This window comes from Rhinolophus sinicus, chromosome 12 (genome assembly GCF_057876585.1).
Source record: "Rhinolophus sinicus isolate RSI-liver-muscle chromosome 12, RSI-T2T, whole genome shotgun sequence".
Classification (NCBI taxonomy): Eukaryota; Metazoa; Chordata; class Mammalia; order Chiroptera; family Rhinolophidae; genus Rhinolophus; species Rhinolophus sinicus.
The window spans coordinates 29793284-29818761 of NC_142512.1; the positions used below are offsets into that span (position 1 = coordinate 29793284).

Genomic DNA, 25478 nt, shown 5'->3' on the forward strand with positions numbered 1-25478 from the left:
TTGCTTTTAGAGGCATTATGTCATTTAATCGTTACAACACACCTACAATGCGATTATTCACATTTTTACAGATGATCAATTTGTACAATTCATTTGTACAATTTTAAAAAACTTTTAGAAAGATTTATGTTTTGTGCTTCTTACCACAATTTAGAGAAGCACATAACATAAATCTTAACCATTTTTAAGTGTACAGTTCATAGTGTTAACCACATTCATATAATTGTACATTTGTACAATTTGGAAAGATTATTGGCAGCAGGTCAAAAATAAAATGTCTGACCACAGTTAAATATAATCTGAAAATTTGAAAATTCAAATTTTAGAAACAGATATTAGAAACTTTTGCATTATTTCTAATGACAAGGTTACTGGAAGGGTTGTAGTTCATGAATGTGGTAGTTAGACAAAATTAGGGGGTTTTGTGCCTACATTTGTCTCATTAAGCATATATATTTTACCCCTTTGCTTGTATTTATGACATAAATACCATGTTTCCCTGAAAATAAGACCTAGCCAGTCAGTCAGCAAAAATTTTGTGTCTTTTGGAGCAAAAATTAACATAAGCCCAGTCTTATTTTACTATAAGACTGGGCATGTAATATAATATAATACCGGGTCTTCTTTAATTTTTGCTCCAAAAGATGCATTAGAGCTGATTGTCCGGCTAGGTCTTATTTCCGGGGAAACAGGGTACATGCAATCTTACATTGAGGGCATAAAATAGGTCTGATCCATAGTATCAGTTCACCTCCCAAGGATGTGAGAAGAAAGTAACAGATTCTAGGCCTCTGACATCAACCTGATCTAAAAGCTCCATACAGGTACAGTTTAGAAAAGGGCTAACAAATTTAAATTAGTAAGAGCTGAAGAAAAACTATACACAAAATGGATAGAGTTCTTGTCAGGATAGTAGATATAAGACAACAATAAATCAGTAAGTGCTGTAGCACAGGATCGCCGCTTTATTCTGGCTTTGTGCCGTTTTTAGACACTAAAACCCAGGAAGAGCAGAAATCTTTTTGAACATATATTTGCAAAACCCTGTGTCCATTCTTCCGGGTTTCCTTTCTCTCTCTCTCTCTCTTTATTTCCTCATACCACTATCTATACTCTCTTGGGTGCAGAATCTGCTTACATATGTTTGAATGGCCCTGATTTACGTGTGGTAGCTTGCTTACCTAGAGAAGGAATTGAGGATTGAATTGGATGCAATTTGGCTGTGGCTCAATAGAGGGAGTCGAGGAGCTGAGAGAAGAGAGCAAAAGAACGTGTCTGGTTAAGTGTGCCGCCCAAGCCCGTGCCTTAGCCAGTGGAGGAGGAGGGGCAGGATGGGGGGTGTTGCCTCTAGCTGCTCCACCCTCACTTTGTGTCAGCAGGTAGAGAGCGTGATTGCAGTCTCAGGGGAGGGAGTTCGAGCTAGAACACCAATTACAAACCACAGGCTTCCTCCTCTAGGGAGTTGATCCAGAATTGTCTTTCTGGAAGGGAAGCACTCGAATCCTTCCGAACTTTCTAAGTCCATCCATGATTCAGAGATATTGCCTTCTCCCTCTGGGATTTTCTGTGTTCCTGGTAGTGAATTGTTACTTGGCTTCTTTTCTCTTTCAAGATTTGATCATTTTATATGCTGTTCGGGGAGAAAAAGAACTTTTGTTAGAAAGGAGATTTCAGAAATGATTTTGGATCCTCTATAAGTGTTTTGAGAGTTCTTGGGGACATTAGCTCTAATCCTGGAGTGAGTTTCTGCCTTTGACCTGCATGGATTATTTTTTCAGGCTGCGGAATTTCTCGGCGCCTACCTGCAGTGTGGGGCACTTGGTTTGGTTGCAGAGTAAGAAGGTGGAAGACTGAGCTGTACTTGGTTAAACAGTTGAAATCTTTTTTGAGCAGGATCTATAAAAGCATAATTGAATTGGTTTCACCCCCGTGGATTCCAGTGGGCCCGACAGCGCAACAGGTTTGCAGATTTCTTTTGAAATTCTTTTTATTCTCCCTCTGCCTCAGCAAAAGAAAAGAATCTGTATAACAGGTTCATGTTCAATTGCTTGGCTTCTCAGCACTTACTCTGAAGACTTTATAAGATTTTTTTAATTTGACCTCTGAACACAGTGGGCTTTTGCGGTTGAAGTGCATTTATATTTACTTAAGGGCGCACATTTAAAATCTTAGAATGAGATTTTGTTTGTACAAAGACCCAAATTCTCAAGTGTGTGTAGAAATAGCACAGATCTACCCTACTCAGGCTTTTTACTTTTTCAGGGTATTCTTTAGAACCTGTAGAGCCTACTACTCCTATCTTTTATACCCCACCCCCTCAAGGAATTTGAAAACGTGTTAGGAATAGCCCTTTGTTTTACTTAAGAACCTAAAAAATTACAGATTATAAACTTGGGATCATAGTTTCCAAAACCATCTCATGGGAAATCAAAGTGCTTGGCATTCTCAAGCAGGAGAATAAAAGCTGGAATCCCTAAGAGAGAAAGAAAAATAAAGATAGAAATACGATTTTTAACTGGGAAAAATAATTGGAAAGCTAACCTTTTCAAATATTTTTCTAATTATGCAAGTTGGAAAAGGTTGTGATGCTTAGGATTATCCTGTAATATGTGAAGACATATAAATTACAACCTAATTTAGAGGCAAATTTAAGTAGAACATTTAAAAATTATAGTATATTTAGGTTCATGAAAAGTATTATAAATTTAGTGGGCCTAGAACTTTGGCTACATTGAAATACAGTTTAATGTGGAAACTTTTATGAATACATGTTATAGCATCTTTGGACATCTCTCAAGATGTGGCCTGAAATAATGTTTCCTCTCCTTCCCCATGAAAACAAAATTCTCCTGTGATCTTTATAGTCTTTTACCATTGACAAATTGTGCTTAAAAAGAACCATCTCTTCATTTTCTGAGCTGGAGTTTTTCACTCTCACCTTCGATGCATGGCCTTAGTTATTTACTTTGCCTTGTTTTGTTCATTAACATTGGGTTTAGTGGCTCGACAATTTGATGCATATGGAAGACCAGCACCAAGTGATCTGACATAATAAAAATTCAGGATGTGACATTCAACCTCAAGCAAAGTTGGAAATTCCAAAGAAAAGTGGCGGTATCTTTACTATTATTAGTGAAGATGGGAGAAAATGACCTACCTGAAGCAGAAGTGGGCTAAAAACACCCTCTTCCCTGCCGGATCAGGAATGCCACCTGTTCTTGGGAATAGGAGAAAGGAAGGGCCAAAACTATGACTTGGCTTTCTGAAACTGAAGTATAAATTCTCTCTTCCTTCATTTGTCTGAATCTGAGAACCTGCGTTTGGTATTAGCCCGTGGAAGCAGTATGTATGGCCGAAGTGCATTGCTGCAGCTGGTAGCATGAGTGGTGGCCACCAGCTGCAGCTGGCTGCCCTCTGGCCCTGGCTGCTGATGGCTACCCTGCAGGCAGGCTTAGGACGCACAGGACTGGTACTGGCAGCTGCGGTGGAGTCGGAAAGATCAGCAGAGCAGAAAGCTATTATCAGAGTGATCCCCTTGAAAATGGACCCTACAGGAAAACTGAATCTCACTTTGGAAGGTGTGTTTGCTGGTGTTGCTGAAGTAACTCCAGCAGAAGGAAAGTTAATGCAGGTAAGGATAACTTTATTGTATTTCACTTTCCATCTGTTTGAAATATTCCGTCTTTTGTCTCCCAAACCAAATACCATACAAGGGCTTCTGCTGCTTAGCTTTCTGTTTGTTCCATCTTTTAAGGATATTGCCTCATTGGTGTCCTAAAGCAAATTCTTATTTTATGCTCGAGAAGAAACATAAATCCTACATGTTAGAAGATCATCTGCTTATTTTTAACTCCGATATTACATTGCCTTTTTAGATAGATACACATAAGACCTTTCTTTGCAAGTGATATATTCTGGACACGGTATTTTGATAGATGAAATATATGAACTTGTATTTAATTGACCTGAGGACTTTATATCCTGTTTAAATTTGAAGTGAGCACTAAGGAGGTTGATTTTAATGGTCAGCAGCACCCTGAAATTCTAGAATGCCCTTGGAGCGTATTTGATCACTGTGTCACTTTTAAAATTCAGTCAAGCTTGAATGCTACGGCTGGCTTTATACCACGTGTGGCACCCAATTGCTAAGCCCAAAATGGAGAGGACCGGAGTACAAAATGGACACAAGGTGGAAACTTGTCTCCTGATCACTTTAGTCTTATCTACACTTAATTTTATTATTTTCAAAGATCTTAAATTTAACATCTGTTTTTTATTGACCCACAGAGTTTTTCAGGCACAGTTTCTCAGCCTTTCAGGCTGCGAATTTTGCCCATAACTCATTCAGAGCCTACTCTTTCTGTGTTGAATTTACGAATTTATTTCATAGATGAATTGCTCACTCCCCATAGTGAAGATAGACCCTAGAGGGCTGTACCTTTTTAATGTGGCATTCCACTGTCTTATCCCATGAAATTCTGTTGCTTGTTGATTAAATTTTGTTTTATGAAAGGACCCTTCTTGCTGTAGCTCTTGGACACAGGTTGAAATGTTGTTAAATACGGTTTCTCTCAGCTACCAAGCTCAGGTTTTTATTTTGTGATATGAACAGAACCAACGTATTAATAGGAATTTAAATTTTGGGTTATTTTGAGAAAGAAGGTGAGAAAATTTAACAAATTATAGAACTCTCTTTTCCAAACATGGATTTTTACATATATGATGTAGTGGCTCTTCATGACCACGTCTTAGGCTATTATTTTGAAGGTGGGATAAACGAAGTTGAAGAAGAATTGGGTGAAATGGAAGGCTCTGCTGTTTAGAAAAATAAATAGGCAAAAAGAATGTATCTAAAAAAAATGGCCTAAGAATTTTTGGATAAGTGTCTACTCATTTAATTTGAACTCTAGGATGGAATTAGGAACATTTAAAAGTTGAAACATAAATCATTTTGAATACAACAACTGGAAAGGAAACTTCCTCCCTGATCTTGCCTAGTTAGCCTGAAGCATGAGGTATGTGCTCCATTTTAATTTTTTACCCTAAATTATTTTACTACAGGACCATATTTTGATATCTCTGACGTCTTTGGGGGACATACTAAGCTTTGTGCCTTATTCATGTCCTGTGGCAGCATGTTCAATGGTTAATTACATACTGCATGAAATAGTGTACTCTTTTATTTAAAATTTTTGTCTTCTATTATCATAAAGCTCTATGGAAAGTTTCTGTATATTCATAAAGGAAAAGGTATGTAAGAGGCACTAGCTGGCATTCTCTTTGCCATTCATTACTTTGTCAGTCTGTTCTATCTTCTCTTATTCTGCCCTTTCTCCCTGGTAAATTTTGCTAATTTTTTTTTTTTTTTTAACTGTTAACAGTGAGCCTATTAGCATACTTTAAGTATTGTTTATTTTATGAAGGGGGAATTTCATTGTAGCTCTTATTCAGCAAGGCCTTTCAGCCTTTACAGTAGTGTGCATTATTGGTGATTTTCAGCCTTCACCTTTTCTGTCCACGTAAGCTTCTTCTAGGTGATTAATAAATTTGTAAACTAACCTAGTATTAATCTCTGGAGACTTTCAGTATTGTTCCTGGTTTATTGTCTATTAATCAATTTTTCATCCACAATCGTTACCAAGTTTTCTTAATAGTCTCTTATGAGAGAATTATTTTTAAAAAACAAAAACAACCTTTTGAATGATATGCATCAGTTCTTCTTTATCCACTATTTGATTAATTCTTTCAAAGAACTTTAGTGTGTTGGGGACACATGGTTTGCACTTCTAGAATCCACGCATTTATTCCTTATCAGATTATACTGCAACTCAGGTTTACTCAACTGTAGTTAACCAAGCCTTCCATTTACCTGGAGTTCTGTTTATATCTCCTAGAGTTGTGCTTTGCTGCACTTTAGCTTTCTTGAAGGATAGCTGTACTCTGATATCACAAATCTAAAGGGATCTTCTCTGTTGACTTCGAGGATTTTTGGATAATTCTATGTATCCCTCTATCTATGAATTATCCTAGCTGCCTGTTAAGTTTGATTGTCTTTGAAGATATACAAACACGTAGGTCTTTGTAAAATTGGGGATGCTATGCATTGGAAAATGTAAAGGTATGAAGACAGTAATTTAGAAAAATTACCTTGTTGTGGTTTCTGGAATTCCCAGGCAGTTTCAGAAAATTTGATAATTAGCTCAATTTCATAAGGACCAAGTGAACAGCATTTTCACTTGTATTACAATTTTAATGTTCCTTAAGCAAAGGGAGACATCCCTTGGCAATGTGCCCCCAATTTGTTTAATAATAAAATGGACCAGACAATTGTCTCTAAAATAATTTTGCTTGTCTGAACTTCACCTGATGGGATGGATATGCGAGGACACTGAAGGTCAGGCCGTGGTGAATTTTTGTCCTGATTCTCACACCTCCTTCACTCTTGGTGCTTAGGTTTCTTTTTACCAATAGTAACATCCGTTTTACAAGCCATGTTCAAAGTTTTAAATTGTAATATTCTTTTTAGAGTACTAGAAGAAAGTCAAAATAGAAGAGGAAATGTTGCCTTTGAAGTATTCCCTTCATTTCTCAAGTCTTCTGTTTTCCATTCCAAAATTCCCCATCTTAGCCCTGACCAAATGATATTGTTTTCCTTTCTTTTTTTGCCCAAGAGCTGCTTCTTTGCATTCATGTCATTTCATATCCTTGTGCGTGTTTGCCATTGTCTTTAAAGTGTCTACTTGTTAGGTTTCCCCTGCATCTGCCACAATCTTTGTCTCTTTTGATTACTTTCTACTTTTTTTGTCTTTGTTTTCCACTTAATTTTTATGTTTAGGATAACTTTCCACTGCTCTTCTGATCAGTATTTCCCTAACTAGCCGTCAAAAGTCCATGTCAAAAAAAATATAGTAACTATGTGTAGTGAGGGATGTTAACTAAAATTGTGGTAATTATTTAATAATATATACATGTATCAAATTATATTGTACATAAGACCAATACATTGTTATATGTCAATTATATCTCAATTTTAAAAAGAGAGAAAGTAGGAGACAGAAAAAATCCATTTCAAGGAAACTTTCTAGATTTTCTAATTACTTGGTGGTGACTGATAAAGAGGACTAAATAATAATGATTATAATTTCTTACTATTTTTATTTTTCATTTGACTGTATTCTTTTTTCTCCTGATTTATACCATTGTAGATGGAAAATATGCTGGAGCTTATGGATTGTCTAATTGTCCAGTTTTCTAGTTTGTTTGCCTCTTGTCAATGTTTGTTTATATTATTTCTAGTAATACTGCTGCTACCACTTCTAAGAATGATTACAGTCCTATTTTCTTTCTCAATTCTTGTTCATTATTCATAAATATTATTACTTAGAGGGCAACTCAAAATTAATCTTCTTTATTCTCAAAGCAAAAGAGCAAGAGGATCTTAGTGTAGTGTGAGAGATGTCGCCAATTCTTCAATTGTCATACTCTTCCTGCTCAGCTGGTTGTCCTGGATTTTCTTAGACTCCAGGATAAAGTTATGATCAAGATTAGGATGTACTGCCCTGGGGTTCAGACCTGCAGTGGGGAGCTATGGTAGGTTAGGATTTGGCCAGCAGCAGTGAACACCTCCTGGACAAATTCCCCCTTGCATGATGTCTCTGCTAACCTCTTAATTTACCTATTAGTCAACACCTAGTTATCCCATCTTTGCACTTTTCCTTTATTGTTAGTCAGGCCCTGAAATGAATTATCTGGGGTGGGGTAGGGGGAGAGAAAACTTTATATTATAAAGTTTTGGCCAAAGCCAAAGAGATAATGCTATATAGCAGGACTGTAGTTGACAGAGTGACTAACCTGTGACTCAAGGGACTGACTTTTAGTTCTGACTGTCACTACTAAGTAGTTGGGTGATTTGGGACAAAATGGTTTTCACCTTTTTACGTTTTAGATTCCCTATCTGTAAAATTGAGGGACTGAAATATAATAGCACATAGCAAACTTCTGCTGTGCACTTGACATGTATTATTAGCTCACTGAATCTTCATAATGACTTCATGAGAAAAGTACAGTACTTTCATTTTTCACATTTTACAGATAAGGAAACCGAGGCTCAAAGTGTTAGTATCTGCCAAGGTCATGACCGTAGCTAGGAGGTGACATAGCTGAAACTTGAACCCTAGAGCCCATGCTTTTTCAGCTCTAAAATTCTGTACATCTAAGAATGCCACAGAGGAACAGAACACCAGTGTAGGCTTTGTATAAATGATCAATCATGATGAGTGTTATTCTCTGAGATTGATCCAGAACGCACACTATCCTGGTAACTTCTAATAATCTCTGTATTTCTTCTATTTCCCTCATTTGTGTTTCATTTGCAAAGATATTTGTAAAGCAGAATGTTTATTTACTCAGCATCCCCGTTTTAATGCAACAACTTTCATTATCGTTCTCTTCATTTTATAACAGCCTATGGTAAATTATCTAATACAGGAACTTGACATAGTAAACTTTGAAATAGCATGCATTTAACTGTTATTACTCAAGTTAGAGTTCTTTTGGAAGCAGAGATTGCAAAGGTTTTGTGATTTTGCTTTGAGGCCAACTTTTGAAAGAATTATAAATATCGAAGGTACAGTCAACTCTCAGTTACTTATGTTGATGGAGATGCAGAGAATCCAATTAATTTATAATTGACTTTGGAACATTGTCAAAAGTACACCATCAGACGTAATTCTGTGTGCACAAACAGTCTTAGGTGCTTGCCTCCTCCATTCCCAGCCTTCTTGACTTGGTTAGCTTTGTTGTGGAAGCCTGGCACCCGTAGGAGAGAAGGAAGCTGCAGAGTATTTTAATGATAATTTTTCAAGTTCAGAAGATAGCTCTTTTATAGGCACCCGTCAAACAGATTTTATATATAGTAGTTTCATACTTCATGTGGGAATCCAGCAAAAATTTTGTAAGTTCAAATTCGTAAATCTCTGTGGTTCGTAGTAGGTAATGAATGAACAGTGCCCCTGGTTATTGTCTCTATCTGGCTATTTAGTGTTCATTTAGCTGACTCTGGGGGTAGGCATTTCTTTGGTTTTTGTAATAAAGTGTGTGTGTGTGTGTGTGTGTGTGTGTGTGTGTGTGGTAATTTATCTAAAAATTAGCCATAGTTTACTTTTTATACAGTATTAAAGATATTTCTGGAGCTCATGGTTAAGTTTGTTTTGTTTTTAATAAAAAAAACTTGTACATTTTATTCACTGGAAAGTGTTTATTGAATCTTCTTTGTGCTCCCCACCCCCCATTCCCTTCAAATTGCTAAGTACAGTAGAGGAGAAGGATGTTATAATTGACCAATGTACTATTATACGTGTCCTGTCAGGGACCAGAATCAGTAGCAGCGTATTGTTAGAGTGTGATAATGATGTTCCATTGAATTTGTATATTTTCTTCCAAGAAGCTTAAAACGATTCTCTAATATGTGCAAGCCAGCTAAGAATAGGTGACATTTACTCCCATTTTACAGGAAAGGAAAAATAATGGGGGAGAAAAAGCAAGTAAATTATCCAAGAACAAAGTTGCACAGAGATGGACCCAGGCTACTTTTGCAAGCGATAGACGAGTAATCCAGTTTTTAAGGTATCCGTGGATGTGGATTTCTCAGGGATCAATTCTACTGAGTGAGAATCCTAAAAAGCTGAAATATTGTCAATGGCTGCGATATCTCCCCTATTTACTTATGTTGCTCAATGTGATAATTCAGTCAAAAAACTATTGGTGAAGCTGTTTGCCAACTTTATGTCTCAGAAAGCCCTATGAGCTAATGCTCTGACCTGCATTCATTGTTCTTTTGAGAATTGTTATTAGAGTAAAAGCCAAAGTCTTTACAATGAGCTGTAAGGCTCTTCAGGATCTGGCCTGGCACCCCCACCGTGTCCCTCCCATCCCCCTCACTCTAGCCACTCGGACCTCCTGGGTCCCTCAGTTAAACCAGGCATGGTTTCACCTCAGGGCCTTTCTACTTGCTAGTCCCACTGAGACCCCAGTTATTTTCTTCTCTTAGTCTCTCAGTGTCAGCCCTAAGTGTCTAATATACCTTCTCAACAAGGCTTGTCTAGATTATCCTGTTTGGGAGGACTCTTCCTAGGCCCCCCTGAGCCATATTCTCCTTCCCTGCTTTTTTTTGCTTTATAAACTTATTGCCATGTGACATACTGCTGTGATTTACTCCAGTAGCTGTCTGTCTCCCCTGAGTAGACTATGAGCTCTGTGAAAGCAGGGGTTTTTGTCTTTTTAGTTCAGAGCTGTATTCTTAGGAATAGAGCCTTAGTATGCTTAGTGCCTTAGACATAGTAGGTACTCAGTAAATATTTATTGAATGAATATAAGGAACATTGCAATGGTGGTGCTAACTCTGATAGCTGGGAGATAACGTTAGGATGAAACAGATCTATTAATCTCATCCGACTTTTAAGTATGAGGTCAGTTATTTTGAGTGCTTTGGGTTTATATAGTAGGCTCTATTCCTTTACTTCTCTGACTTACTGATGGTGTCTGCTTGATTGTTATTTCCAAATTGTAAACATGGCTATAATCACTATGTTTGAGGTGCTCCTTTACACTGCATTTTTATACAGCATGTATTTGGTTTAATGGCGCAACCCCTGCTTTTTAGGAAATTTTGATTTTCCAAGAGGATATTGACTTTAAATCTGTGATTATAAAATATCAACATATATCCAAAGGACCTCCCTTTCTTAGTCCTTAAACTTATGATTCCGAATTCTGGTTTTGAGATACCCTAACACAGTGGTATATTCTTTTGGCGTCACAGGCCCCTTTGAGAATGTGATGAAAGTTACAGGCCATATGTACTTAACATACAATTTTGCATAAACCCAGTGAGTTGAGAGTTTCTGAAACCCATGTAGGAATCTAAGGACTCCAGATTAAAAGCTGCTATCCTAGAATAATCCCAGTGAGTTATTTTAAGAAATGAAACCAAATTCTCAAAACTAATTTACCATCAGTTTACTTAAATTACAAAATATTTCTATACATTACTTGAAGTCAAACAGACAACAATATCATGATGCAATTATAAGAAGGTTGACCTGAACTAAGGTCACCTTAGATGTAAAAATTGGTTCCCGAAAACGATCTGCTTATGCATAGTAAAAAAACTGTGCTCTCCAAATATTAAGTGAAACTGTACATTAGTTCAAGAAATGCTTACAACCCTTCATTATGGTGGTTTCACTTGAGAAGCTCATAAGAATAAAGGATATTTTACTAAGTTGTTTCGATATAAGTAGAACAATTGTGGCTCTATGTGTCTATTTGGTTACTAAATTCAAAGAATAGGGCTAGCTATAACACAAACTAACTTTGGTTACTTTCCATCTCTTTGGTTTCTGTCCTTTAAGCTCCATTGCTTTCCCTAGTGTAGGATTCCTTGGGCCCTTAAATTTTCATTTGCTAGAATGGAAAACTTTGTATCTTTTTTTAAAGGTTTATTGTTGATTGCTGGTTTGTTTGTTTTTAAAGAACAGATAAGCTACTTTACATACTCTTATTTTTACCTGGGTTCTAAACATTATAGTCCATGGATATATTTTATTTTGGCTTAATACTTTTTTATACATTGGAGTTTGTTTAATTTGCAAATCCAGAAACACCAACATAATCAAAATGATGTAAGTTAGGGGTTTTTTTTGGTTTGTTTTTTTAATTGTAAGCACAAAAGGCTCACATTTTTCCTGGAGATAGGAAATTAGATTATTTAGAAATTCTGATCCCTGAATATAAAGCAGTGGCAGTTGTTCAAGATGGCAACATAACTATCTTCAAGACCACTGTTTTTGTTTTTGTTTTAATCTAGAATACTTCCCTTATGTTGGAAATTGACCATAAATGAGTGTAATTTTAAATAGCACATTCAGTTATCATGTACCTATTAATTTTGTCCAAGCCAATATATCAAAAGGATACTACTGTGCATATGTAAATATATGACAATTGAGAAAAAATATTGCTGTTATTTCTGTAGAATAATTTGAATGAGACTGAAGGCCTTACATTTTATGCCTGCTAATCTTGTTATTTCCTAAAAAATGATTACAGATTCCCATTATTTTCTCCTAAACCATTTTCTAGTCTTGTGAATTATCCACTATAAAAAAAACTTTTACATGATTCAGATTTCATGTTTTTTCATTTTTATATCTTCTATTTAGAATCATATTAGTTATCTGACTTTAAAATTCTTGTGGTCGAGTTTTTTGTTTTGTTTTGTTTTGTTTTAACTTTGTGAAGGACTTAAGTCCTATACTAGAATTAAGTCCTATTCAGTTTTCCATACCTAGGGTGAAATACAATTTTGTGGGGGAGGGCGGAGGAGCAGGTTATTCCATTTGTAAAATACAATCATCAAATTTCAAGCTAGAAAGAACACCTAATCCAATCATTTCATTTTGACAAAGGAAGAAATAGACCCAGAGAGATTAGTGGTTTGCCAGTCAAAGACCTGCCAATCTACTGCCTTATCTTATTGGCTGGTATTTTTAGCAAATCTTATTTATGTATTTTAAGGTTTTTTGGGTCATTGCAGGGAGATGAAAAGGCAGATACTGGGGGATATTTTTCCCTGAACATTTATTAAGAAGATATTATAGATTGCTGTAGGGTCTCTTTCCCCTTTGATCCCTATCAACTAAAATGCTTTAAAATAAGTGAACAAACTAAAAAATACCTTGCTGCAACTTAGCATTACTTTACATGGTGCATATGTCATTTATTTTGCCACAGAATCACTACACACCATGTGGCCTGTTGCCTGTATCACCTTCTCAAAGCAAGAGAGTCTTTTTATGAAGTCTAGGCCAAGAACCTTACTGACTCTGGGAGCTGCACTGGATTCTCTCAATATCTTATAATGTGGGTCTCCTCCTATGTACCAAACGCTGTGGCAGGTCCTGTAGGAACACAACACCCTAGCCTAGCCCAACTGAGGAGATTCAACTTAAACAGCAGAAGGCAGTATATGATGAATGCCAAACAAGAGGTTCAGGCGTAGATGCATTAGAGTGCTGATTTTCATTTCCTCAGGAGTCTTTCACATGACATCGATAATTCTCTCTCCTGGTGTTCCCTATGAGTGAAGAAAAAAATAAAAACATAAAATTTTAACCCAGGCAACTTCAAGTAGCTTAAAGCTAGAGGACAACTAAACCCAAACAGTCATACCTTCTAATTGTCACTGTTGTCAGTTAAATATTGGTTATATTGTTGCCTGTATAAATATTCTTGTATGTATAATACTCATCTATAGCATTTTCTTTAGAAGTCCAAATAACTAAACACCATGGCTTTCTTTTCAAATTGCAAACTGACTTTCTAAAATGCGCAAGAAGTTCCTGTTAAATTGTATTTAGTAAAATTAAAACAAAATTGAGATTTAAACAGAATTCAACATATTGGGAATTCTGTTGGAATTGACAATCTCACTAACTCGGTTTTAATTCCTCACAAACTGCATAAAAGAAGAAATAAATACTAAGACTATGTAGAAGGTGAAAAGTGTATGAATATCATCTTGATTCAGTAAAATTTGCCACTAATACCAAGGTTTTTAAAAATTATTGACATTAGTCATTAGTACCTGTTATTCTCATGCTTTAAAATTTGTTGGTTTTAGTATAATATGAGGGCTATAGATACCAACTCAAAAAGAATGTACATATCTGCTTTAACAATAGGTTATTAACCTGCTTTAAAGTTAGTGAAACTTTATGGTATACATTATATATATTTATCATCATTAGAGATTATTTGGAATTTAGTTGTCCATCTTTGGGTATATGAAAAGTCCATAGGTGCCGTATAACCATTTAAGAAGTAAAAAGTAAGTCACTTAACCTTTCCTCTGTTGGAGTAGGTTGGTGGGGTAACTAAATAATCTTTAAGATCCTTTCCAGCTGTATACATTTAGAGTTTACTGCTTAGTCTAGAGATAGAATTAGTATATACTGAAGGGATAGGTAACTTGCTTATTCTTTCTTTTCCCTGAGATAAAATTTGTTTGGTAGGTGGTATAAAAATCTGACCAAATTACTTAAAGTGACACAACAAATTGGTAGCAAAACTAAGCATCGGACTCAGGTCCTGTACTGTCTTTATATTCAGTTAACACACACAAAAAGGAGTTTTTCCCTGGACGTTTATATTTTAAAATATCTATAGTGGATTGAGGACCCTTATTCTAAATCCTTTATCAAGGCTGTCCCAGTGGCCAAACCACACTGACCTCAATCAGGAACCTACATCTAAGTGAATGTGAATCTTTGGATAGGCTTGGAAAAGCCAGAGATAACCTAGAGCCAGTCTGGGCCACAGTAGTAGAAGGAGGGTGATGTATCTGATCCTAAAATACTTTATGAAGTTGAATTATTAGAGATAAGCTGAATAATTACACTGGAAGATTTCAGAACAGCTGGTAGATAAATGTGTGGGGCTGGGGAATAGAACTCTAGTATGTAAGCATCTGGAGGCATCTGGGAGGAGTGGAAATGGGGCCATCTGATTAGTAACTATGCCTTGTTATTAAATCGTGACTTTCTGTATTGTGTATCCCCAGAGGTGGAAAACTTCCGCTGGCAAAAAAAAAAAAAAAAAGAAAAGAAGGGCTGCCATGTTGTTGCTGAGGGCCATACAGTAGACACAAAAGCGTCTTCTTAGAGGCCTGCAGCAGAGGCAGCTTGTACAGGCAGGCCCCATTCCTCTCAAAGACTGGGAATCAGATTCTTTCCCCAGGGGGTTTCCAACTAGTTTGCACTTCAGAAAAATCTTTTCTTTCTCCTGCTGTTCACGCCCTGCAAAGAATTTTCTTCCAGCCAAAGAAATTGTTTTATAATCAAAGATTCTTGTCCTTAGTTGTTGGACATCAAAGGAAGTTTGGAGGAGACTAGGGGATTATGTGAGTGCCTAGAATTTATTTTGAATGCAAACTTGCAACATTAGCAAGTCCCTCAAAGAATATACTCATCTCACAGCTGGGAGAGGGCCTAATAGAACCGTCTCTATTCTTCCTTGGTTGGGTATAACACAGTAAGATACAAATGAGTTGAGTAGTTCTGTCTGGACTTAACTCTTGTATGTTTGGTTCTTGAGGTTCTTACAGGAAGAAGTACCCTTCCTCTACCTGCGCTTTTAAAATTTGACATTAGGAAACATCAAAATCTTTTGATAAACTTGAAACAAACAAGCAAAAAAAAAACCCAACAGCTTTTTTAACTGTCAGTCCTTCAACTTGGGAATTCCGGGTTTCTCCCAGGGCAGTTGATGATATCACCGATGTTGGGAGCCACATTCCCTGCATTCCCTACTGTCACTGAGGTGTTGATGATGTCATTTTCTCCCACAAAGGAAAACCTCAGCACCCCGAGGGCCTGAACTCAGGTCTTGGCAGGTAAATGAAGGAAGAACTTACTTTTGGATTTCAACTGTTTGAGTCAAGCATAAAGAGGCACACCACATTCAGTGCTAGCTTCACAGCCTCGTCTCTGGGGCCTGAATAGACCATTTGTCATGTAGGGAGAATTAAGACTGTAACTTTAAGAAATTACTTTCTTTGTAAGAACAATGATTCATTAAATATTTTGGTCCTTGCACTTCGGGACATTTATAGAGCATTGTTCTCAGAGATTATGGCTCCTTCTTAAATGGCCTTCTCTGAATCCATGAATTTTTCCAAGCTTTTCTGGAACCTGTTTATAGATTATCTAACTTTCCTCCCTAGAGCACACTAACAGCAACAAAAACACGAATTAGGAAAAATAAAGTGATGGATAGGACAGATTTAGGCGGAATTATGCCCCGGGCGAAGTACATTCTTGTTATTTTAATCTTGGCTCTGCGATTATGAACAAAAGAACGTATTTGCCTTAGAGGACTTCTAATCTCCTATCCTTCATCGCAACCACAAAGTAGTAGTTGGAAATAGAATTCCAAGAACACCAAAAAAACGCTCCCAGTTTCCAATAGTGGCAGCTCCAGTGCCCCCACCAAGATTCTTTGCACACTCTTCCTTGGAGCATCCTTCTGGTAGTTGGCAGCCTCCATCATCAGGCACCAAGACTCGCCCTGAAGACAAACCTGGGAAAAATGTCAGTCATCTGTCTTTGCCACCAGAAATGGTCCTTTATATTTTTACTCTGTTCTGAACTAACATGATATAGTTTTTTAGAAAAAGGCACTCTCTTTGATGGAATCATCAACTGACCAATTCTTACAAAATTTTAAATGCACTACCGTGTTTCCCCGAAAATAAGACCGGGTCTTATATTAATTTTTGCTCCAAAAGACGCATTAGGGCTTACGTTCAGGGGATGTCATCCTGAAAAATCATGCTAGGGCTTCTTTTCTGGTTAGGTCTTATTCAGGGAAACATGGTAGTTTGAATAAGGAAGGTAAATCAGGATGGGGTGGGGGTGGAAGGCGGTAGGCAGGATTTTCCAAAGGTTTTTATTCCACTCAGCAGTGCTAACTTGCCTGTGTTACTCCTGTGCAGGTATTAGATTACAGTTTGGGGTGTTTTTTAATTTTTTTTAACACTAAGACTATATGGGTACATTTCACTGAAATGTAAATGTCCCTTTAGTTTATATGGGGGAATAGGGACTTGAACTATAAGGGAAGAGCCCAACCTGCAACTGACTTTTCATTTTTGTAATCTTATTTCCTCTGAGTTGTATACTTAAACCAAATTAGTGTTATTATATAAAATGCTCTAATTTTTCAAGCAATATCAATCTTCAACGTATGGGACAGGATTTGGCATTTTGTTTCCATTTTTATTGTTTTCTTTCTAAAGGGAATTTTGAGTTGGAGCCTGTCTGGCAGGATTCCATACTTCTACCAAACCACCTGTCCTGACAGACAATGGAATCAAAAGTCAAGTTCTTTATGACTGCACCTGCCTTGTAAGTGTTGCCAGAAGATCTGATTTTCTCCTGTAGCCAAACTCTATCCAGAAACTATAGTACTTGGCACCCAAGCAGTGGGTGCACACACCCCAAAACTTGATTGTCCTGGAGGACTAGTATTAATTCTCCCATTGACTGCTAAGGTAGTCTTTTGCATTGTATTCAATGATTATTTTACTGCTTAATCAAATGGAAATAATACATTTCTGATTTTACTTCATTTTCAAAATTTTTGTGAGGATCTATTAATGATGATGAATCATTTGGGAATTTATTAGTGGAAATTGCCTTGTGCAATTATGCATCTAGTAAACATGAAGGAAAGTATGATCTATCCAAAAGAGCCAGGAACCTATCTCCAAAGTCAGAATACCATGTAGCATATCCAGGAGTGAGAAGCTGCTATTTGTCTCTGCTTCTTTTTCCTTTTCGAAGAAATGTTTAAGTTACTCACCAGTTGAATGCTCTCTGATTAGGCAATTGCTTCCAAGGCAATCTAACTTCCTTGATGAGGACTTTTTTCCTTCTGAATTATTAGAGCGTTTCTTGAGTTCCCTTAGGGTAGAGTTACTTCATTATTCATTATCTTCTGACTTCATGTATAACTGGAGGCCTTCTGGCCTAAGAACATAAATTCTATCACCAATCAGATAATTGAAGATAATATGCCCACCAAATAGTGCTCTTTGCACAGTATCCACATATAATGATATAATATGATAATAAGGCATAAAGGGCGTTCTAAAATGAGTTGCAACATCCTATGGTGAAAAGAGTTTTCAGTAGTCTTGTGTTTTAACGTCAGGTCTGATCCTTCTTAGCTTTATGACTTTAAGGAAAATTGCTTAACCTCTTTGAGCCTGTGTCCTCATGAATAAAATGGGGATAATAGTAATAAGTAGTCTGCCTCTGTGAAATGAAATGATGGGAATTGTCTTTGAAAATTGCAAATGTAAGATTTTATTATTATCAATAACAATCAGACTCGAGCTCTTTCTTATTCACCTAATTACTGTAAGAAATTTTAAGTTTGAGGGTTATTGATTTGGGCTCAGTTAAGCTATTTGAATTCATTTTAGCATTATCCTAAAATAACAAGGCAAGACTATTTGTATTTTTTATACAGCTAAAAAGACAAAGTTTTAGATTCAAAATTTTGTGGGCCAAAGTGCTGATTAAATGTTACCATAATGTGGTAACAGGTAGCCTTAGCAGCTTAGAGAATGACTAATAGTGTATAGATTCAAGGGCAGGAACTTGAGTTCTGTTACTGCCTTACTCATGCCATGGTGAATCACTGGCCTTCCCCGGATCTTTGTACATGTCGCTGTTCTACATTCATAAGCCCATTAGCTTCCTTTCGTGATCAATGAGGTGATCACTGACACAACACAAAGCTATTTTCTAAGTTTTTACTTCTCAGAGTCAGAGGGATCCCAGAACCATATTACCTATCACTCTTACATTTTCCGTGTTTGAAACGTGGACGTATTCCTGTCATTGCTGCTACCCTAAAACAATCGCTCAGCATGCTGAAGCTTCAGCTTCCGGTCCACCTTTGAGCCATTTTCTAAGGGCTTGAAGGGAAGGAGTTCAAGACTGTGAAGGGAACTCATTTACCCAGTTCATTATACTCGTACTATGCTGGTCCCAACATGTACTTCTTTGAAGCTCAGCAGATAAAGTTCTATAACCTACTTGGAAATTATCACACAAGTCCCTGAGACTCCCAGTTTCCCATCTTAGAAGTATTAGATCAAAATGAGAATAAGCAGTTTCAGTTAAAGCACCTGTCAGATATTTGTGACCCCAAAATCATTTTCAGGTAAAAATCCTCCTTTGAGTCATCTCAGAGATTAACATTCTGCAGTGTGGAAAATCTGTTTTCCATACTGCAACTTTACTAATTTGAAGTCTGTCCCCAAAATAGGTAAATAATGGGGTAAAGGTAATTATGGGTTTTCTCATTTTCTATTTACCTGTTCCCTGTTATGATTAAACACACATAGCTTATAACTGTTTTAAACTAAATTACCATTATTATCCTTTCAACACTTGCATGGTATTATAATCCATTTCAATCACAGTGAGATGTAGCCTAGTGGGAGTCAGAAGACAAGGGTCTATGGGGGAAGATGGAGAGAGGCACATGTTTTCACTTCTATTGGTTTTGGGAAGTGTCTTCTCTCTCTGGAGGTACTTCTTGGGGAAAATTATTTTCTTCCCAAGGTCTAATAAAGATTAGTGAGACATGTCTGCAAAGCATTTGAAGCTCTTTGAAATAAAAGCACGGATAAACACTCAGTGTCACTGTTATTATCATTAAAAAGGAAAGCTCAGGGGCGGCAGGGTGGCTCAGTTGGTTAGAGCCCGAGCTCTCAACAACTAGGTTGCTGGTTCAATTCCTACATGTGATGGTGGGCTGCGCCCCCTGCAACTAAAGATTGAAAACGGCAACTGGACTTGGAGCTAAGGTGTGCCCTCCACAACTAGATTGAAGGACAACGATTTGGAGCTGATGGGCCCCGGAGAAACACACTGAGCAATTGTTTCAGGGTAGCAGCAATGAAAAGAATACTTCCACATTTCAAACATGGAAAATGTTAAGAGTGACAGGTAATATGGTTCTGGAATCCCTCTGACTCTGAGAAGTTAAAACTTAGGAAATAGCTTTGTGTTGTATTCCCCAATAAAATTTAAAAAAAAAGAAAGAAAGGAAAGCCCAGCATGTGACGTTCTGGGTCATTTCCAGCGGCCTTGTTTGATGCTCACGGTTCATTTTTTGACCTTTACCTCTTGATAGCTTTATACATTTATTGAGGGCTGTTGGACAAAGTCTTGCGATCCAAAGCAATAGGGTGCTAAGAATGAATGACTGCCAGCCTTACATTTTTATGGGTGGAATGTCTGAAAATGTGTCTAAAGTAAATAGTTCAGGTTTTTGTTTTTCGATACCTTGTAGTTCAAATTCGGCAGTCTTAGTGGCAAAGTTAATTTAATATCTGATCATTTGAGTTTTTATTTTCAATTCTATTCCTTGCATTAAAACCAGAGTTTTATAGGAAATTTTTATTAAATAGAATAAATGCCAAATTAACTGGCATTTTTTCTGTACTGTGCTTGTGAGTTGGAGGTTTAAAAAAAAAAAAGAAGCTGATATAAAGGATCTAAAAGACAAATAATATAAGAACTTCTAGAAGTAATACAAGAACTTCCTAGGGATACTCTTAAGTTCAGCCCAACTTCCTATACTTTAGAAAAGAAAATATTTCATGCTATAAATGACCATAGTGATATCCTTGTACTGTTACAAGAAACCAATAATGGCTAGATTATGTTCAGGATAATATATTTAGGCAGGAAAGTGTACCAATACATTTTAGAAAGGGTTTCAATAGTACGGATTGAATTTTTACAAGAACTTCTGCTGGTCTTTGGAAAGCTAAATAAATCACAAACTTTTATTTTATACCTTCCATATTCAAGGACTGGTGCTAATCAGAATATCCTATTCTCTGATTGGCAGCTGTATTTGATAATTGAGTAGAATTATTACTCAATTTTTTTTTTATGCTGATGGCTTTTCCTTTAGAGTTTTTGGGATTGCTGTGTTGTTATGTAAAAAAAAAAAAAAAAAGTCATGTTCTTCATAACCTTAGTTGATGAATTGTTTATTTGTTTTAGATTTAAATAGTTATCCTGCAATAAAATTTGCTTATATACACACATATGTTTATTTCCCCCTCTTGTTTTTCAGTTGAGGTTTTTTTCAATCCCAACCCCAAATTTATGTATCTCGACACACATAGATATTTCTTTGTTTCTAAACTTAACTTTCACCACATAAATGTAAAGTAGGAAAAAAAAATTCAAAAATTTCCATCTGAACCAAAGGAACTCAACAGATTCTATAGGAAATTGAAGATGAGTAGGGTATATATCATGCCAACCACTAATAGAAAATTTTTTTAAATTGACATCGTATTTAGCTTTTTGCAAAAGCAATTACTCTGAAACTAGAGTGTTTAGATTAGAATTTACAAGATATGTTTATATATAAAATATATATTATTCATATTATATAGAAGATGTCTGAAATATAGAATATATGTGTATATTCTAAATACTTATTTTCAAAGCTTTAAGGGAAGCTACTTCCTCTAAGCAAACTTTGGATCAGTCTCTGAAAATAGCTGCCTTTGGAGGCCCTGAAGCCAAATGAATTATCTGGCCTTTGAAATTTCACCTATTGAGAAAATGGTCACATTCAAAAATGGATAACCTTAGGACAGTCTCCCCCTCTGTATTCTTTTCCCTGAAGCCTCCTCTTCCACTCATAATTTTACTGATTTTCACTTAGCAGAAAACAATCAAATCTAATCTCTTCACAAACTGATGTCTTTCTCTGTTTCATCCTTGTCTCAAATACAGCATTTCACAGCTGAGTTTTTGCTCTTTTCTTTTACGTTCTGCTCGTTCATCTCTCTTCAGTAGTGTTGGCTATCATCTCTCTCCTTGGGAATTTTAACCTATATAACGAATGGTCCTTTTGTTTCTTTTCTCTCATTTTCATTTTGAGGTCATTAAAAAATCTGTGCCCACTGTCAAATATCTCTTCTCACTATGAAAATGTATTGCTTTTGTATCTTCTGTATTATGTTGGTCTTATTTAGGTTGGAATTGTGATGAGCAGGGCTGTGCCATGTATTGCACCAGGTTCACTGTATGTGTTCAACAAATGTCATAAAATAACCATCCTTTTGTCGAATCAGTGGGTGTGTTGCTGCTGCTGTTCATCTGGAGACAGTTTTCTACAGGCTGGATTCACAGGCAAGTGCTGCCAGGTTCCATGCTGAGAGCTGTGTCTTCCCATCAGAAAAAGATCCTTTTTTCCTCCCTATCCAGTCAAAGCTTAAAGAAAATTACAAAAAACAGAAAATGCAAGAGAAGAACTGAAATCACAGCATCTGTGGTTTTCTCTATCCCTCATGGTAGGCAGCTTCCTAAAGGATTTTACTGTAATATGTTGATGAAATGTTTAGAGTCATCCCTTTGTAATTTGTTTAGAAAGTAGTTTCTAAGCAGCAGTTCCTGCATCATCTAGAAAATTTTTAGCTAAAGAAACCACATTTCTTTTCTTTCTCAAGCTGCAGAACCAGTCTAATCTTTTTTTTTCTTTCCTTTTTAGTTTGTTTAACACTTGATCTTTATGGTGAGGGACTAAGTTACATGATCTTCTTTCCAAAAGAATGTTGTTCAGATTTTTGTGTTTTATAGCTTTCTTTGTAATAATAGATTTAGTTATCAGGGAACTGTGACTATTTCTAGGAGTTCCAAGTGTATACAATAATAAACTATAACTCATAAAAAAGGAATAACTTCATAGCTACTGCTTTGATAGTAGGTTTGGATGCATCTTACCATGTATCCAGACCTCTGAAATAATTGAGTCATGTGTATATTTAAAACTAAGGAGCTTACCATCACGTTATATTGCTTCATCTTGACAGTACCCTTTCCTAATCTTTGGATAGGTAGGCCATGCTATACCAGACAATTGGGCTGCCTCAAAGCCATTACCTTATATGTTTCCCCAAAGGAATTTCAGATCCTGTTTAATATTTGCTAGTTTTGTTAGGTACTGAAGGCAGAGAGGTTGTAGTAGTAGTCTTGTGAAGAAAGAAATCAGTGTTTCTTATCTATTTTCCATATACTGTCAATCTGTCCAAGCAAACTTATTATATGGAAAACTGATAAGGAACTTTGTTTTCCTCCTGATATTCCATGCCCTACTTTGGAGAACCCTGTGGTAGTTTCGGCTCTCCAGATAAGGTGGAATATCTGTAAAATAGCTGAACTATTGTGCCTCCAGTAGATTTTCACAGCCCTAAAGGTGAAACTAGTTGGGAGGATGAAAGGGGGCCATCCCCCCACCAAGAGTTCTAAAGTTCAAAGACACAACTGCTGTTCCAGTGGAGCCAGTGCCTCTGGACTAGTCCAGTTACTGGAGGTGTAAAGTTGCACTGGAGCCTTCCTGTTGTTATCCTCTAAAGTATTCATCTAGGTGGCCCTTGCCCTTCTCTTTGAATCACCTCAAGTCCTTCTAACCTTTTGTTGGCCTGCTTTGAACTTCTTGTGTATTAATCTCTGGTACAAGGTAAGGGTCTCTAAGCAGTGGATAGTAAGTACTCCAGGCACACTCTCACCCATTCAGTACGAGGAGGATTGCTGAGCTGTCTTGTTTCTGCATATTTCAAAACTGTAATTAATATCACCCTCTAAGTTCTTGCTCACTTGATTTCTTCTGTTTCCCTAATAACTTTCTAAATTACTTCTCTCCATTTGTACAGTGTCCAATGCACTACTTTTCTTCATTCTGCCTGATATCAAGTCATTGATAACCACCTACATAGAGAAGCTGGAGACATGTTGTCTTCCCTCTTTGAGGCCATTTTCTAGAAGAGTATGGGGCCAAATTCTAAGGGATTATCTGGAATTTCTTCATGAAATTCACCATTAACTGATACGATTTACTTTTGTGGTTTTTAGCTCTCAGGTTTAATCACCGACTCATATTCTTTCCTCAGTTTCAGTGCAACCAAGATTTTGATTGTATTCTAAGAATCAAACTGAACTCTATCTTTTCCCAGGACAGAAAGGTATCCCCAGTAGATAGGAGTCTAGAGAATGTTGGAAGTGCTTCTCTGAAGCAACTTAACAATATCCAATTGTGTTTCTATTCAAGGCGTTGTGCAAGGAAATGCACATGGGTTGCGGTATGTCGTAGAAAATATAAAACATTACAATGAACCTCAGAAATCAAGTGTTAGTTTCCTAACCTACACTGTCATCAAAATAGTGATGTCAAGTTCATCTCCACCTCAAGGTAGATAACTGAAGAATAGTCTTTTAACATGAAGGCCTATCCCCCACTACACAGGGTGGGTCACCAGCTGCTCCATAATAGCAACCTTTCCCAGCAAGTTGGGACAGGAGAATAAAACAACCATATCCAATTGATGCTGCAAAGGAAATTCAAGGAAACAATGTAATGATGATAATTATACTCCCATATGGATAAAAGAGCATGAATTATAGCCACTGTGCCCAAATTTTCTTGTGAGAGTCTTTGTGATAAGTTATATAATACCTATTACCTCAACATCAGGCCATGTATGGATATGAAAAAGCCATATAACCCCTCCTTAGATTTTGAAGACAGGTGTTCCCCTTTGAGAGAGTTGTAGTAATGATAATAGTTTTGGAGTGAATGTGCAACTATCTTACATATTGACTTTAGATTTATAGGTCTTAGTAGTAGGAGCTTCCATTTATTTCACTTTCAGATGTATTCAGAGGCCAATAGGTACTTAATAAAGAAATAGTAAAAAGTTCTATCTTCCTTTATAGTCTGTAAGTTAACATATAATTAAATAATAACTAGACTCAGTTCTCCCTGGCTTGAGTGCTTTTTAAATATTTGCTGCCTCCAGAAAGCTTTTCTGGCATTATTTGTGTTATCTGTATTTCTGTCATAAGCTAGCTGGTTTCCCATTAGATCTCATGATTAATGCTCATATGTATTTGTGTGAAAAACATTTTGGTAATGCTGAAACCCATGACATTCAGTTTCTTGGGACTCACCCCAATACAGAGGACACTGTCCTCTTAGCTCCCCCTAACTTTATTTACTATCATTTTTGTAGTCTTTTATTATATCTTAGTCTTGAGGTGATGTTCTCTTTTAGCTTGTGCATTGCTTTCAGACAAAAAAAACATATACTTTCCTCCCTCCTCTGTCTGCTGCCCCAAGATAATAAATCCAGCCTCACAGATGTGCTGTCGTAGGGGCTTCTGTATCATGTGGTAGTGGCGATTCCTGCTTCATCTCAAGGGTCTTGTTTCCCAGACGCCATCATCCTCTAGATGCCAGCTGTGAAGACTGTTACCTACACCTTCCAAACTGCTTAGAAAGGAATCTGGTTCTCCTGGCCCCAGGGCTGACCTTGACCCTTTCCCCGGTCCTGAGCAGCCCTGGAAACTCAGCCCCCTCAGCACCTAATTCATGCCTGGTGCTCTGACTTTCTTGCCCTGGCCTCAGGAGAGAGAGCACATTCTGAACACTCCTTTTGTGTCGGCATCTCTGTGAGGTGCTTTGGAAGGACTCCAGCCAGGCATGGAAGGGCTCTTTGATAATATCTGGCGGGTGGGTAAGAAATTCGGGCACCTGGCCAAGATACACATTGCCTGTAATCGTTAACTCAGTCTGTAAACAGTTCAAACGGCACTGAGAGGCTGTCAGTTATTACATTAGAAGCCTTTCATCTCTCTTGCTTAGAAGCCAGGCGTCCAGCATTGGCCCCCACTGTGGCAGTTGAAGCCATGGTACTCTGCACACAGCCAGTAAGGCCCAAAACATGCAGGGACATACAATGGAACCTGCCCCGAATGACTGATTTCAAACTTTCAGCACTGCAGCAATGACAAAATCATTCATTTCCTTCTGTTCTG

The 25478-nt window shown here is 37.0% G+C and overlaps 1 protein-coding gene across 3 annotated transcripts in view; it reads left to right on the forward strand.

Annotated features, from left to right (window-relative positions):
• The first annotated feature begins 1420 nt into the window (after window positions 1-1420).
• Window positions 1421-25478, forward strand: part of RNF43 (ring finger protein 43) — a 59564-nt gene continuing 35506 nt past the window's right edge. Inside the window, exon 1 of one of the 3 annotated variants that reach the window (XM_088802123.1) lies at window positions 1421-3631. In XM_088802123.1, coding sequence (XP_088658249.1) covers window positions 3380-3631 — 252 coding nt within the window. In that variant the 5' untranslated portion in view covers window positions 1421-3379. Of the gene's footprint in view, window positions 3632-4583; window positions 5016-16940; window positions 16965-25478 lie in introns of those variants that run through there. The other 2 variants (XM_074319441.2, XM_074319442.2) reach the window with 2 other exon arrangements.